Source organism: Aedes albopictus, chromosome 3 (genome assembly GCF_035046485.1).
Source record: "Aedes albopictus strain Foshan chromosome 3, AalbF5, whole genome shotgun sequence".
Taxonomy (NCBI): Eukaryota; Metazoa; Arthropoda; class Insecta; order Diptera; family Culicidae; genus Aedes; species Aedes albopictus.
Window position 1 is genome coordinate 355,066,333 of NC_085138.1, and position 17,312 is coordinate 355,083,644.

The 17,312-nt window shown below is 40.4% G+C and overlaps 1 protein-coding gene and 1 long non-coding RNA gene across 2 annotated transcripts in view; one reads left to right on the plus strand and one right to left on the minus strand.

Annotated features, from left to right (window-relative positions):
* Nucleotides 1-224: 224 nt before the first annotated feature.
* On the plus strand, nucleotides 225-6,804 carry LOC134289459 (uncharacterized). Its single transcript, XR_009998531.1, has 2 exons — nucleotides 225-1,838; nucleotides 6,112-6,804. It is a non-coding gene; the product is annotated as an uncharacterized LOC134289459 (long non-coding RNA).
* A 3,978-nt stretch (nucleotides 6,805-10,782) lies between these two features.
* The window catches only part of LOC109408824 (elongation of very long chain fatty acids protein 4), a 46,704-nt gene continuing 40,174 nt past the window's right edge, over nucleotides 10,783-17,312 (minus strand). The window contains exons 3-4 of the mRNA XM_019682204.3: nucleotides 11,528-11,771; nucleotides 10,783-11,351 (exon numbers count right to left, since the gene is read on the minus strand). Coding sequence (XP_019537749.3) covers nucleotides 11,050-11,351; nucleotides 11,528-11,771 — 546 coding nt within the window. The 3' untranslated portion in view covers nucleotides 10,783-11,049. The remainder of the gene's footprint in view (nucleotides 11,352-11,527; nucleotides 11,772-17,312) is intronic.

Genomic DNA, 17,312 nt, shown 5'->3' on the forward strand with positions numbered 1-17,312 from the left:
TTAATTTCTCAGTATGGGGAAATCCAACTTTTCAAACTTTTGAAGAAAAAGGCACATTAAAGCAACTCTAAAAATCCGCTCCCCCCCTGAAGATTTAGTGCATATATTAGGGAACATTTTGTTAGAAGACAACTTTTTAGTTGCACTTAAGATAAGGGCGTTATTAAATTTCGAAACAATGGACATTTTATTCGCATGATTTCTAACTTCTTTCATTGGCATCACTGCACGTTTTGCGTGTGGAAGAGGGTGGTAACAGCCATCTGCGGCGTCACCACCCGTCGCTGAATGGAGACGCAAGTACCTGATAAAAATGAGATAGTTAGGATTGTAAATATTCTTGCGATATTGCTTTATAAAAACTTGGTATCTTCGGCAAAGTTGTTGGCATGGTCAAGAACTGTCCAGTGATGAACTAAATCATTGGCAAATCCATCGCTGGGCGGCGCTAGTGTGCATACAAACTGCATGCAAATGTATTAACGTATATTCGTGTATCTCAATAACGTGATAATTTAAGTAGGTGGTGTCTTCAACAAATTTGTTGGCTGGGCCACGGGCTATCCAGTGACGAACGCAATACAGTCTAGACTTCTATTACACGGTTAGTTCGGGGGTGCAGTAGGAATCCGTGTTGTAGGAATCCCAGAGCTTATGCGATTTCGCCTAATTGGAGGTGTGAGCGAATATATCAGGAGTATTACAAGATAGCACCATACTTTCTTTGGCAAAGTTGTAGTACTAGAATAGATTTACCACATAATGCGAACTAACATCCAATTAGTTGGCAATTTGGCCGATAGAGGCGCTATGTAGAAGTGGTTGATTATGTTCACTCGCCAGTAGAAGTACTCTTAAGTTATCGCTTGCGATATCTCAAGATCTACTTGATTTGGAACAATACTGTCTTCGGCAAAGTTGTTCAGTAGGTCAAAAACAATCTGGTGGTTAACCAATTAGTTTGTGATTTCGCCGCTAGGTGGTGCTAGTTGTCAAGTAAAGTTTCAAACTTCTCTAGCTCGCGATCCAGATCAGATAGAGAAGTGCCGTCTTCGTCAGAGTTTTTCAGGAAGTAAAAACCTATCTGGTGATTCAACATTTAGTTGATGATTTCGCCGCTAGGTGCCACTAGTTGTTAAGTAAAATTTCAAACTTATTTAGCTCGGGATCCAGAGCAGATAGAAAAGTATCGTCTTCGGCTAAGTTCTTCAGGAAGTCACGAACAACCTTGTGATGTAACAATTAGTTGGTGATTTCGCCGCTAGGTGGCACTAGTTGTCATGTAAAGTTTCAAACTCTGCTATCTCGGGATCCAAAGCAGATCGAAAAGTTTCATCTTCGGCAAAGTTCTTTTGGAAGTCAAGAGCTATCTGGTGATTCAACAGTTAGTTGGTGATTTCGCCGCTAGGTGGCGCTCTTTGTCAAGTAAAGTATCGAACTTCTCTAGCTGGCGATCCAGAGCAGATAGAAGAGGGTCGTTTACGGCAAAATTCTTCAGGAAGTCAAGAACATTCTTGTGATATCAACAATTAGTTGGTGATTTCGCCACTAGGTGGCACTAGTTGTCAAGTGAAGTTTCAAACTCCGCTATCTCGGGATCCAAAGCAGATCGAAAAGTATCGTCTTCGGAAAAGTTCTTCAGGAAGTCATGAGCTATCTAATGACTAAACATTTAGTTTGTAATTTCGCCGCTAGGTGACGCTAGTTGTCAAGTAAAGTTTCAAACTTCTATAGCTCGCGATCCAGATCAGATAGAAAAGTGCCGTCTTCGTCAGAGTTTTTCAGGAAGTAAAAACCTATCTGGTGATTCAACATTTAGTTGGTGATTTCACCGCTAGGTGGTGTTGTGTGTTTCTACGGATCGTTTATAGAAAGCGTGTAGACGGTTTGCTTGGACAATATAAACTAAACTTTATTATGACGGGTATACAAACATAAATACAGTGAAGGCTACAATTACATACATATACAACATCTCCCTCGTTCAAGTAATTCTCTTTCTAATAAATCTAGAGTTTCTTCTATAATTTGTTAAATTAGTTCTCACAACATACGATCTTGGTTCAGCTAATTTCCTTAATATTTCCCCCCTCACCCATTTCTTGGTTTTCTGATCTTGTGCGAGAACTAAATCCCCTTCCTTAAATTCTGACCTCGGATGCGCTGATTTATCATAATCTTGTTTGTATTTTCGCTGATTATCTCCTAACTGTTTTTTGACTATGTCATCTTTCACACCTTTAAGCCGTTTCTCTGCTATTGGCAACTTTGTCCTCAGATTTCTGCCCATCAAGATCTCAGCTGGTGATGCGCTAAGGCCAGCTGCTGGGGTGTTATTGTATTCCAACAAAGCGTAATAGAACTCAACACCATCATCAGCACATTTTCGCATAATTCTTTTTACAGTTTGTACACACCTTTCACTAAATCCGTTGGACTGGGGATAATTGGGACTACTCGTCACAATCTCACATCCCCAACTTGAACATAAGGTTCTCACAGCTACAGAGTTGAAAGGGTTATTGTCACACACTATTCTTTTGGGTATGCCGTAAATGCAGAATGCACGTTTGAACGTCTCACAAACTTCTTTTGCTGATTTGCTTTTAGTTTCCACCACGTGTATCCACTTTGAAAAAAAATCCGCCAAAAGCAAAAACGTTTTTCCTCCGAACTCGAAGAAATCACTTCCCAGTTGTTCGAAACATCGTTCAGGAATAGGGAATGGCAGAAGAGGTTCCTTGATATTTGACCTGTGGAACTGTTCACAAACAGCGCACTTTGCAATGGTATCTTCAATGTCCTGATTCATCCTAGGCCAGAAAAAGATCGTTGCAGCTCGTTTTTTTGTCTTTGAAATCCCGCCATGCGTTTCATGTAGCAATCGTAGCATTTGACGTCTCATACAGCTGGGAACGAATATTTTCTCTTCCATAAACAGCAATCCATCATCTTCATACAACTTGTCCTTGAACTGCCAGTAGTACCGTAGATCCTCAGGAAGTTTAGAGCGGTCATTCGGCCAACCTTCTCGGTACAGATGCAACAACTTCGAGAGAACCGGATCTTTATTTGTTTCAGCTTGAAACTCTTTGAATTTGTCGCTCGAAACGTTAATAGTGTGCACCACATAGTCCAAACTGCTCGAAGTTTTTTCTTCCGATTGGATGTAAGCTCTGGAAAGAAAATCTGCTAAGTACATATACTTGCCAGGAACATAACATAATTTGAGATTATACTTTGAAAGCTTCATCCTAATTCGTTGCAACCTAGATGCATGGATTTTTGAAACTGGTTTCTCCATTAGAGCCACTAGAGGTTTATGGTCGGTTTGCACCTTGACTTCCTTCCCATAAATGTAATGGTGGTACTTTTTGCATGCAAAAAGTATGGCCAAGAATTCTTTCTCCACCTGTGCATAATTTTGCTCACTAGATGAGAGACTTCTTGAGCTGTATGCAACCGGTTTCCCATTTTGTAGCAAAGACGCTCCGAGGCCCGATTTCGACGCATCTGACTGGATCACAATTTCCTTTCGCTCATCAAAAATACTAAGGACTGGTGTTGTCGTAATTAGTTTTTTGATGTTGTTGACCGCATCCGAATGAATTGGTAACCACTTGAACTCTGTTTCCTTTTTGAGCAATTCCCTTAGTGGAGCAGTCACTTCTGCTAAATGTGGAAGAAAACTGCGAAGATAGTTCACTGTTCCCAAAAATCGCTGCAATGCTTTCGTGTTGTTCGGCATATCCATCTCAATGATCGCTTTTGTACGCTCTGGATCTGGTTCCATTCCTTTCGCCGAAAACAAATGTCCCATATACTTCACTTTCCGCAACCTGAGCTGAATTTTCTTCGGATTGAACTTTGCGTTTATTTCAGCGGCACGACGAAGGACGGCATTCAGTCTACGGTCGTGTTCTTCTCGGGTTCGTCCATAAATTAATATGTCGTCGATGTAGATAATAACACCCTCAAGATCTCCGAAAAAATATTCGTTCCATTTTTGAAACATTTCCGCTGATACATTCAATCCAAATGGCAATCGCAAAAATTTGAAGATTCCGAATGGAGTACTGAAACTACACAGGTCGCTAGAATCATTATCTAGCTCTAGATGGTAAAATCCATCCTTAAGGTCCAGCACAGTATAGTATTCAGCCCCACTTAAAGCCGCGGCCAGATCCTCCAGGGTAGGGATTTGATAGAAATCTCTCCTCAATGCTGCGTTTAGCTCTGTCGGGTCCAGACATACTCTAATTTCGCCATTAGGTTTCTCGACAATCGTGACGTGATGGACCCAGCCCTTCGGGATATCCACTCGACTGATGATCTGCAATTTCTCCATCTCCTGAAGCTTCGTTTTTAACTTCTCTTTCAATGCTAACGCGATACGGCGGGGTGGATGTTGCACCGGGACAGCATCCGGTTTTAGTGATAGGTGACACTGTTTGTTGAATTTACCAACTCCTTCGAAAACCATTCGATGCTTCTCCACAAGATCATGAGTACTTTCACAGAGAACAGAATCAATGCACGGGGTACATCGCTTCAAGAGCCCTAGCTGAACGCATGCTGTGAGTCCTAATATCGGCTGTTTGCTTACATCTGTAATCCAGAATTCGTCTGTTAGTTCCTGTCCATTATGGTATATATTTAATTCTACGATGGCCTTAGGTTTATAAACTACACCTCCATAAGCACGAAACGTTATCAAAGGCTTAGATTTCACATTTAAATTCATCTTGTCAAAAATATCACATGGAATAAAATTTACATCAGATCCAGTATCAAGCTTGAACCTCAACACTGTCCCCTCTACATTTATACTAGCATACCATCTTTCTTTTTTAATATTTACCAAATTGAGTGACGGTAGCTCCCGCACTACTGAACTAACGATGACGTCATCACACTCATCTGCAGCCTCATCCCAATCTCTCGCTCTCATGGACCCATAGGAACTCTCCACACGAACCTCTTGACTCTGTATTGGTCTGCTTCGGCATGCTCGTTGGTAGTGGTTCATCTTCTGGCATTTTCTGCATTGCTGACCGTATGCGGGACACCTGCCTTTCATATGGGTTGTTAGACAGTACTCACATTGCTTTAAGCTTCTGTTGTCACGTTCTCCACTTGGTATGGTTCGGTTGAACCTAACGTTGTTCGGCGCCACACTTCTGTTGACCGCTTCTACCCTTACAGTGCTCGATGATCCACGGTTGATGAGCTGCAGTTGTTTTCTCTTCACCTCATCTAACCTCGCCGCTTCTATCGCCGCATTCAACGTAACGTCCATTGTGCAGTCTTTCGTGATCAACTTATCCCTTAGTTCAGTGCTATGGCAGCCAAATATAATACGATCCCGAACCATTTTGTCTTCCTCCAAAGTGCTGCAGTCTTTCACCAACGTACGTAGATCGGTCAAAAAATGCTCAAACGGTTCTCCTTCTGCTTGGCATCGAGAATAAAACTTCCAGCGCGAATATATCTCGTTGTTCCGAGGGTTGCAGTAGGCATCAAACTTTTCCACAACCTTTGCATATGTACGAGCAGCTTCATCGTCAAAAACGAACGTATTGTACACATCAACCGCATCATCACCAATCAAGTTTAGCAGAGTAGCTATTTTCACTTTATCGGGTTTTGTGTCATAGCCAATAGCTATCATGAAAAACTCCAACTGCTGCTTGAACTTTTTCCAATGCTCAGCCACATTCCCCGATAATTCCAACGCATCCGGTCGCTTGAAGCTATCCATCCTGTAAGGTTCTCCGATGTGCTGTTGTGAAAAACCTGATCCACGGGGTCTTCCAATTGGTCGCAGTGTGGCTAAACGTGCAGTCTGTTCAGCCGCGAACTTATCCAAATAGCTTCTAGGCGGTAGCCTTTTCCGTTTAAACGTAATCCGAAGGTTGTGCTTATCCGGGCTTGCAGGCAACTTTTTGATTTTCATCACTTTATGACCGGCTGCGCCATGTTGTGTGTTTCTACGGATCGTTTATAGAAAGCGTGTAGACGGTTTGCTTGGACAATATAAACTAAACTTTATTATGACGGGTATACAAACATAAATACAGTGAAGGCTACAATTACATACATATACAACAGGTGGTGTTAGTTGTCAAGTAAAAATTCAAACTTCTCTAGCTCGCGATTCAGAGCAGATAGAAAAGTATCGTCTTCGGCAAAGTTTTAAGGAATTCAAAACCTCAATGGTGATTCAGCATTCAGTTGATGATTTTGCCGCTAGGTGACGCTAGTTTTTAAGTAAAATTTTAAACTTCTCTAGCTCGCGATCCAGAGCAGATAGAAAAGTGTCGTCTTCGGCTAAGTTCTTCAGAAAGTCACGAACAATCTTGTGATGTAACAAATTAATGATTTCGCCGCTAGGTGGCACTAGTTGTCATGTAATGTTTCAAACTCCGCTATCTCGGGACCCAAAGCAGATCGAAAAGTTTCATCTTCAGCAAAGTGCTTTTGGAAGTCAAGAGCTATCTGTTGATTCAATATTTAGTTGGTGATTTTGCTGTTAGGTGGTGATTTTGCCTCTAGCTCGCGATCCAGCGCAGATAGAAAAGTGTCGTCTTCGGCAAAGTTCTTCAGTAAATCAAGAGCTATCTAGTGAATTGATAATTAGTTGGTGATTACGCCGCTAGGTGACGCTAGTTGTCAAGTAAAGCTTCAAACTTCTCTATCTTGGGATCTCGAGCAGATAGAAGAGGTTCGTCTTGGGCAAAGTTCTTCAGGAAGTCAAGAGCAATCTGGTGATTCAACAATTAGTTGCATGAATGGTTTGCATTTTTAAGAAAAATGAAATCTTTTGTCGAAACTTTTGGAGAAAATTCTTCAAGAACTTTTGCCCGGTATATTTTCCATGAGCACACAGCCACCTGTTCGAAGAACCGCTCGAGATACTGTCAATTGCATGATTCAGCAACGTGTACACTGGCAAACGTCAAAAGAATCGAACACTAGCGCCTCTGGTGGAAAGATAGTGAAAATTAAATGAAATTTGAATTGATCCTTAAATGCACGTGCCAAGCCATGTTTAAGAGTGTTACGTCTGTTTGTCTGTGGACGGAGTCTATGTTGTCGCACAGTAACACACAAATATGAATTTCAATATATGTACAAAAAAGTTTGCATCTGGGATCAAACATCGCACCTCTGAATTGTCAATCCTTCCCAAGTAACGCACTTGTCACATAAAAGTTACAGCAGCAGGTTTTTGTTCCGCTCTTATGTGACTAGCGTGTTACTTGGGATTACTATTAAGCAGCAGAACTATTGCGGTGCAACAATAGCATACGCGCTGAAACACTAATAAATGCTACTTCCTGGTGGCGTTTCCTTGGCCGGTCGCCGCTCGTTTACAAAGGGACAAAAATGATGACAAAAACGTTGGTAGTCGACTATTTATCACTGAGGTTCATCCTCGGGTTCATCGTGGAACCCCTTAACGGCAATGAAAAAGCTAGTCGCCAATGTTGTTCTATCGTGATAATGTGATTTTTTTTTCTTTGCGCGTCGGTGAAGAGAACGACGATTGTCAACCCTGGTCTGGATCCAAGATAGAGATGTTCAAAATTCTATTTGCCAATTACCGCCACGTAGCGGTGGACTTCCTACTAATTGTTAAATCACTAGGTTGTTCTATAGTCTATACTTTCTGAAGAAAATTGCCAAAGATAACACTTTTCTATCTGCTATGGATTCCGAGCAGCCTTGCATCACCTAGCAGCTAAATCATCAATTTATTGTTTTATCACCAGAATGGCTTGGCTTCATGTTGAACTTTGCCGAACACAGGACTATTCTATCTGCTATAGATCCTGAGATAGTGTTTTAAAACTTTACATGACAATTAGCGCCACCTAACGGCAAATTCACAAACTATATTTTTAATCAGAAGATGACTCTTGACTTCCTGAAGAACTTTGCCGAAGACGACACTTTTCTATCTGCTCTGGATCGCGAGCTAGAGAAGTTTGAAACTTTACTTGACAACTAGCGCCACCTAGCGGCGAAATCACAAACATATAGTTGAATTACTAGATAGCCTTTGACTTCTAGAAGAACTTTGTCGAAGACGACCCTCTTCAATCTGCTCTGGATCGCGAGCTAGAGAAGTTTGAAATTTTACTTGACAAAGAGCGCCACCTAGCGGCGAAATCACCAACTAAATGTTGAATCACAAAATTGTTCTTGACTTCCTGGAGAACTTTGCCGAAGACGACCCTCTTCTATCTGCTATGGATCCCGAAATAAAGAAGTTTGAAACTTTACTCAACTAGTGCCACATAGAGGCGAAATGCCTTCTTGTAGAACTTTGCCGAAGACGACACTTTTCTATCTGCTCTGGATCGCGAGCTAGAGAAGTTTAACATTTTACCTAAAAACTAGCGCCACCTAGCGGCGAAAGCATCAGCTAAATGTTGAATCACCACAGAGGTTTTGAATTCCTAAAAACTTTGCTAAAGACGACACTTTTCTATCTGCTCTGGATCGCGAGCTAGAGAAGTTTGAAACTTTTTTGACAACTAGCGCCACCTTGCGGCGAAATCACAAACTAATAGTTGAATCACTAGATAGCTCTTGACTTCTAGAACAACTTTGTCGAAGACGACCCTCTTCTATCTGCTCTGGGTCGCGAGCTAGAGAAGTTTGAAATTTTACTTGACAAAGAGCGCCACCTAGTGGCGAAATCACAAACTTAATGTTGAATCACAAGATTGTTCTTGACTTCCTGGACAACTTTGCAATAGACGACCCTCTTCTATCTGCTATGGATCCTGAAATAACGAAGTTTGAAACTTTACTTGACAACTAGCGCCACCTAGCGGCGAAATCACAAACTAATTGTTAATTCACTAAATAGCTCTTGACTTCCTGTAGAACTTTGCCGAAGACGACACTTTTCCATCTGCTCTGGATCGCGAGCTAGAGAAGTTTGAAACTTTACTTGACAACTAGCACCACCTAGCGGCGAAATCACAAACTAATTGGTTAACCACCAGATTGTTCTTGTCCTACTGAACAACTTTGCCGAATACAGCATTGTTCCAAATCAAGTAGATCTTGAGATATCGCAAGCGATAACTTAAGAGTACTTCTACTGGCGAGTGAACATAATCAATCACTTCTACATAGCGCCTCTATCGGCCAAATTGCCAACTAATTGGATGTTAGTTCGCATTATGTGGTAAATCTATTCTAGTACTACAACTTTGCCAAAGAAAGTATGGTGCTATCTTGTAATAATCCTGATATATTCGCTCACACCTCCAATTAGGCGAAATCGCATAAGCTCTGGGATTCCTACAACACGGATTCCTACTGCACCCCCGAACTAACCGTGTAATAGAAGTCTAGACTGTATTGCGTTCGTCACTGGATAGCCCGTGGCCCAGCCAACAAATTTGTTGAAGACACCACCTACTTAAATTATCACGTTATTGAGATACACGAATATACGTTAATACATTTGCATGCAGTTTGTATGCACACTAGCGCCGCCCAGCGATGGATTTGCCAATGATTTAGTTCATCACTGGACAGTTCTTGACCATGCCAACAACTTTGCCGAAGATACCAAGTTTTTATAAAGCAATATCGCAAGAATATTTACAATCCTAACTATCTCATTTTTATCAGGTACTTGCGTCTCCATTCAGCGACGGGTGGTGACGCTGCAGATGGCTGTTACCACCCTCTTCCACACGCAAAACGTGCAGTGATGCCAATGAAAGAAGTTAGAAATCATGCGAATAAAATGTCCATTGTTTCGAAATTTAATAACGCCCTTATCTTAAGTGCAACTAAAAAGTTGTCTTCTAACAAAATGTTCCCTAATATATGCACTAAATCTTCAGGGGGGGAGCGGATTTTTAGAGTTGCTTTAATGTGCCTTTTTCTTCAAAAGTTTGAAAAGTTGGATTTCCCCATACTGAGAAATTAAAATTCCCATATAAAACTTCAAGTCGATTGCGGACTAGCTTACCGATTTTTTAGAATTTTTAAATTTTGCAGGGCTTCATTTGGGTCCATTTGCAACCATTTGTGACTATTCGGGATTGTGTATTCGCAATTTTGCAAAAATCGACACGGCCTATTGGGCAGCTAGCACACTCGTGTTCGAGGTGCGCGTAGAATGCATCCCTGTCACCTGCACGTTGATTATGCTAAAGTTGAAGATCATACCCTTGGCCCACAACTTGCACATTCTTTCGTTGATCGGGCACCAATCGATTCCGGCTCTTTTCAATTAGGCGGTACGGATCGGACTTGCATGGCAGGGAGCTGAAGAATCTTCGAAGAGGTCTGAATCGCTGTGCCAGCCTTTACCGAAACGGTGTAGGCACTGTCATAAGCAGCCACCGCCCCAAAGGACTTGGATCAGGTGAAATGTTACTTTTCCATGGCTAATCCAACTATCGTCCCTCGGAACCAACCTGTGGGCCCACATATCTTTGAAAAATTATCCTACGCAGGCTCAGTTAATTCTCAGTTTTTGGAGTTCCTCCTGCGGTTCCTGCGGTGCTTATCATTCCTATATGTTATAGTAAAGAAGATTATGCGTAGTCAATAACGTATAAGGTTGAATGACGCTACACTAGGGAGTTTAATAGATATTAAAAAGGTATATTGCTACTATGTATTTGAGTTGTGGATTTCAACGCACATCCCGGCATCATATTTGAATGATTTGAGATTTCCCCCGAATCAGGGGCCTGTGGACGGAACATTCTCAATTCCATCTCCAGTAAGTTCCTCCCATGATTTTTCACTAATCATACAGATTTATTACAGAAGATTCACAAATGTTGTTTCAAGCAGTCTTAGGTCTAGCGAGTACTCACATCACAATATGACTTACCCCACGTACTACGTAATATAGCGTAGACCGGTTCACAGAACCGATCGTTTTATCAACTTCGTTGAATCACCCTCAGGGAACCACAGTGCATTGCCGAAATTTTTCGATATCACACGAACAACCCAAGCACGGTTTCCCATTGTGTATATGTCCCCCTTCGATGTTGCCTCTCACTGCTTCTTCGGTTTCTTCACGTACGATTTGATGTAAAAGTCCAGGAACATGCCCAGGATGAAGATGGCCTGTCCGAAACCGATCCAGTGCCACACCTGGGGGAATCCGCAGTCCAGCCTGGTCAGCGCCGGACGACCGAAGTGGATGCCCAGGTGGATGAACTGCACCAGCTGCATGCGGGTCATGTACATTTTGAACCGGGCGGCCAGAGGCGATCCGTACGAGGCCAGATAGTAGTAGCCGTACATGACGGCATGGACCAGTGTGTTCCACAACCCGAGCAGGTAGATGTGACCGCCTACGGAGAAAAATGCAAGTTAAATGTGTAACTTTTTGTTTGATGTGTCCGTATTTTAGCATTATAAACCTTAGTTCTAACTTTGTTTAAAGTATGACATTTTCAGGAGATTCACTATTTCCCCACGTTTCAACACTGCCCTCACAATTCTCTAGACTAGAACATCCCCCACTTACCTGGAACGAAAAGCACCCCCAGATAGGTCATAGCAACCATAATGGCGTGGTGGTAGACATGTAAGAAGGAAACGTGCGATTGCTTTTTGCGCAACACGAAGAACATGGTATCGGCCAGGTCCAGCACCTTGAGCAGGAAGTACGCATAGGAGATGTAGAGTTCCTCGTAGCCACTGGCATTGCGGGAAAAGTCCACCGGTTGGCAGACGTAGGAGAAGTTGGGCCGTTTGGCGAGCAGGTAGATCTGGAAGAAACAGATTGGTTAATGGTGAAATTCTGTGAAGACATGTTTTGCGTATATTGTGTTGGGATAAATCGTTAAATCATCATCGATATCTGGCAAGTACAAGAACATAGTAGTTATTATGAGAACAAAAAATCATAAAGAATTTATTTTATTTATGTTTGGTTGACTACTTTCGGTGGATCTAGTAATCTCAGAGTAGGAGGGAGTAGCAAAAATAAGTCAAGAAACGATGAATATAATGACATGCGAGCGATGAGAGAAACTGACTAGATTATCTTGAAATTTCGACTGATAGTCCAACAAATTACGTTGAATAATTTATTAGCATTGCCGACGTTTTGGTCAAGCTTTTGCTCCATTTCCATGTATACAGAAGTTAACAGGCCACACATTTTGTCCAACTTCGAAACTTCTGTGTTATTTGTTTTGGGAGGTATTGGAAAGCTTATTGTCGTGTCGATGCAGGAGCGCTACCCGAGCAGAAGGGCATACCTTACAAATACCATGCGAAGAGCAACATGTGCTCTAATACCTAAATTTGTTATTGCTGCGTTATTCTACGAAATGTTTTGAGAACATCACAATAACAGTTGGAGGTATTTGAGCAGAGTTTGGTATTGATGTAGTATTTGTTGGTTTAGCTTGAAAATAATCGAAGAACAAGATTTGCTATTACATCATGAAGTCATCGAACAAATGAAACATTTAATAACAAGAAATGTTTTAGTTTGTTATTCAATAACTTTGGAATAACAAATACAGCACTTGAAATTTTAGGTATGCATTCATTATTGATATAACAAGACTTGTTATTTTCTAGGTGTTATTTATGAAAAGTTTTGGAATTCGTTTTTGTTATTTTGCCTCTTATTACCACCTTATGAAGGGCATATCAAGGTATGGTAGTATTTAAGATAAATACCATGATATGTTATTCACTTGTTATTTTCTTCTGCTCGGGTATAATAGTAACCGATGATCCACGTAACCAGAGTTCGCAAAACACCGCTCTACACCCTTAACAGGAGGGGAATCTATCTCCAGCACTATACATAGGTTTAGGATTCGCCTGGATCTCCAATTTCGATATTATATCGCAGAATAAGCATACTGCGTCCCCTCCCCTCATTACCCACATCATCATATGCTGCATCTCCGATAAAGACGTCTTAATACATGTTACTCCTGCTAGAAATTCTTACTGGGGATTCCTCTAGAAGCTCTATTAGGGTTGCCCTCCCTATTAGGGCTACTGAAAGTTCCAAGTAGGTACCCCAGGATGACCACCCGAAACAACTGCTGGAGGTTAAAAAAAATCGGATAATTGTCACAAGAAACTTCTGTAGGATTTCTAGACCTCCTGGAATATTCCTGAAAGGAACTACTGAAAGATTTTCACAAGGAAGTTTTAGAGGATTTTCTGAATGAACTTTTGAATGACTCCAAGAAAGATCTCCTAGAAAATTTCCAGAAGGAATTCCAGCAGGGACCTCAGTAGAAACTTCTGAAGGGTTTTCAGAAGGAATTAATGCCCAGAATAGAAGGAACTGCTGACGAAATCTCACTAAGAACTCCTGGAGGAATTTCAAAGATGATTCAGGAGGGAATGTAGCAGAAGCTCTAGGTGGAATCCAAATATAAAGTCTTGGATGAATTCCTAGATGAAATCCTAGAAGAAACTCCGATAGGAATCCTAGAAGAAATTCTTGGAATTTCTTGGAAAATACAAGAAAGAAATCTTTGAAAAATCCCAAATGGAAAAACTGGTGGAATCCCAGAAAAAAAATGGAGGAATCCATGGAAGATTTTCTTGAGGATGTTTTTTGTTAATGTGTGTTTTAGCCGCCAATTCTACACCTATAAGATCATTCGATTGTTAAAAGAATCCAAAAAGAAGCTCTTATATGAGTCAAAGCAGGAATGCTTGGAAAAATCTTAGAAGAGACTCATAAATTAGTTTTCGGTGAAACTTCTGAAGGAGTTCCAGTAGAAAATGATGGAGAAATAAAAAAAAATATAGAAACCTCAAAAGACAGTCTTTGATAAGTTTTAAGGAATATTTCTCAACATGTGATAGGATTTTCTCGGTTCTGAGAGTTTGAGTTGGTACCAAAAGACTATTGCCCAACGTTTCGGCCTTGTGTGTTTGACCTTTTTTTAACAACAACCATGAAAATATACATAGCGATGAACTTCATTAAGCTTGTTCTCCAGCTAACCACGGATGGCCATATTGCTCACAATTAAAACAGCCAACTCTCGCAGAGAACAACTTAGAAATAGTACACAGTACATACCCCATTAGTTTTAGAACAAGTCCAAAGTATGATAATGCTAAAAACTTTATCCAACTACACGAAAGCTCCACCTTGCCTCTCCCGCCATCATTTAACAAACCGTAGAATATCATTTTGTAATTGTACATTCCAGGTCGTTGATAATAGGTGTGTCCAGTCCAGTGTCCCCAAACAAAATCAAATAGTTATTTCGTTTTTTAAAATATGGTAAAAAAATGGTTACATGTTGCGCGTAAAATTGAGTCCAATTTGTGATTCAGTCTTGAAAACGTTTACGTGTTTTGGTGATTCCGTTTCGTGGAAATTTCAGAATTTCTAGGTGTGTATGGTTTAACAATTGCTACAAAAACGAATCTTGAACGTTTCTTCAAAATCATTGTAACAATAAAATAGCAAAAATGATTAAAATTTCTACATTTCTGCATTTGTATTGAATCTGGAATATCTCTCTCTGATTATGTACCCCCAACATCTTTATTTTATTACATTTTTTGGGACAAATTACATCAATGGAAAGTTTCCATTGGAAAGACTCGAACTCTGGACCTTTGGTTTCACACTCGTCTGCATCCGCTCTGCTTCAACCCGAATTACATGAATCGGCAAATTCAAAGGAGTATATAAATATTCAATCCCTGAGTCGAATACATATGCTGCTTAAACATTGCTTAAATAATTTATTCAACTAATTATCTTCATAATCATTGAATCTGATCAATGTTTGAATAATTGTAACCACAACGTTTAATCATAAGGCATGCATGCTAATTATTTTGCTAGTCCGTCAGTAATTCACTGTGTTATGTTGTGAGATTAGTATCTCTTCGATCTTTTGATTTATTTGAACGCCCAAACAAGTGAGCTTTGCTTTATTTTCACTGCTTCTGTTTTGTATCGGGAGAAGAATGTGTAACGCTTGTGTATATCTCCAAGCAGCTATAAAATATGAACATAAGGAAGCTGAGCCCGGTTTGACCAATGCCAAAAAGTGGGTACCAATACCAAACAGAGGAGCCGTCCAGGATCCACTTCAGCTGCATTTTCTGGTGTTTTTGTTGCTGATTTTGCTGTCGTTAGAGCGTGTAGTGTAAAAGGTGAGTCAGAATGTTTGTTAAAAGTGAATATTTTTAGCTGCTGCAAGAAGTTTGTTTCAGGTCTCCAGTTAGCCTAGTGGTTAAGGTTATGGATCGCCAATCCAGAGACGGCGGGTTCGATTCCCGTTCCAGTCGGGAAAATTTTCTCGACTCCCTGGGCATAGTGTATCATTGTGCTTGCCTCACAATATACAAATTCATGCAATGGCAGGCAAAGAAAGCCCTTCAATTAATAACTGTGGAAGTGCTCAAAGAACAATAAGTTGAAGTGAGGCAGGCCTAGTCCCAGTGGGGACGTCGAGCCATAAAGAAGAAAAGAAGAAGAAGTTTGTTTGGTCTTCAAGCTTGTAGCCGCGGGTGCTTTTCTTAGGCTCCTAATCAGCAATCGTGTTTAAAAATAGAGACAGGGCGAACAACGATAATGATGTGATACAGTACCACTGCTAATCAACGTTGCTTGAATAAAAGTGTAACATTTGTATCAAAGAAACATGATAACAACTTGTTGTTAAGGTACATCAGTGTGGTTGAATAAAATGATCAAGCAAAAGTTGTTAAACTTTAAATAAGCTACTTGTACGATTGATGATCATATGTGGAATAACGGCATCTAATACGTTGGAAACAGCTTGTATTCTATCATTATTAGAGCACTATTAGACAGATGATATGAATACTTAAGCAACTCCCAACTAACAATTACTCTTTTTACAAGCACCTTTACGACGAATTAATTCAGCATGGTGCTGAATAACATTTGGATAATTTTCAGGCACAACATTTGTTCGGGTTTTGTCCACACAAATTTGGAGAAACAATAAAGCATAGTGTTGTGTACCAACTGAACTGTTTGTTGTTTAAAACATTTTACAAACTGATAGTAAAGCTGTTATTCAGCTACTGCAAAAATGATTTAAAAAAAAATAAAATGCAAAATTTTTCAATTTCTACGAGAGTTTATGATTGACACTTTATGTTGTGAACAACTATTTTGAAATAATAACTACAAATACATTTACCTAAATCAAGATTCGAACTCGAGACCCATCGATTGCCAGCCGCTTGCCTTCCTATCTGCGCCATCCTAGAGATGATGAATTGACGCGCTCAAATCAAAACATAAACTTCCCGTGGTTGTATAATGATTACACTTTGACTCCTATTCAGCAGTGGTGAATAATGTTCTGTTTATGGTTAACAACTGAAGAACACGTTAATTCAGCTGATGTTCAGTAAAAAAACACGTGTTTTTCATCCTGTACACTGAGTCGAAGTATGATGAAACGGAAGCGCTTATTTGACTTGTGAAAAACACATTGTACAGATACATGTTCTAATTTTTGCATGTACTTGACAAGAAGCAGAAAAAGGTCTTGTTAAACTATTTTGTAAAGAAATAACTGCAAGTCGAACAAAAATATTACTAAACGCTTGAAAAGTGTTTAAATTTATAATTGTTGTTACCGATACGAAAGGTTGAACATTGGCTACTTTTTCAATTGAAAAAACATTTGTACAGTTATGTGTACAGCATAATTTTAGTTCAGCAATCATTACTATTATAAAGCAACAATTCAGCATGCATGCTGGTTTGCGGCTTGCGATTGTTAGTTGGGCTGTCTTTCAACTTTTGTAACATTGGTTATTCAATGAGCAGAAACATGTTTAACAAACGTGCAGTTTTCACTGCATGAAACGCTTATTCGCTATTTTGTTCAACATATACTCTTGTACAACTGTCGGTGCCTTTGTAGCATATTTAATCAACTAAAAAAAAGACACTACACCGTCTTCAACCAGAGGTTGCACAGACTGAACAATCACTAACATTAGGCAACGGACAACACGGAACACTTAGTGGACCAATGAAGGATTTTTCGTTTGACGAAAAGTTTCCTCCGACTGGAGCGGGAATCGAACCCTCACTCTGTGGCACTCACAATACGCCTAAACGACTGACGCCGCTAACCACACGGCCACGAAGCCCACTAGCATGCTTATTAATGATTTTGAATTGTTACTTGGGAACAGTGTTGGTAAAAACTCAAATTCTCAAATCTCATGCTTGAGTTGTTTCACGCGCGATTCTTGACTCGCCAAACTCACCGCCGAAAAAATCATGCATGAGTTGACTCGCGATTTCACTC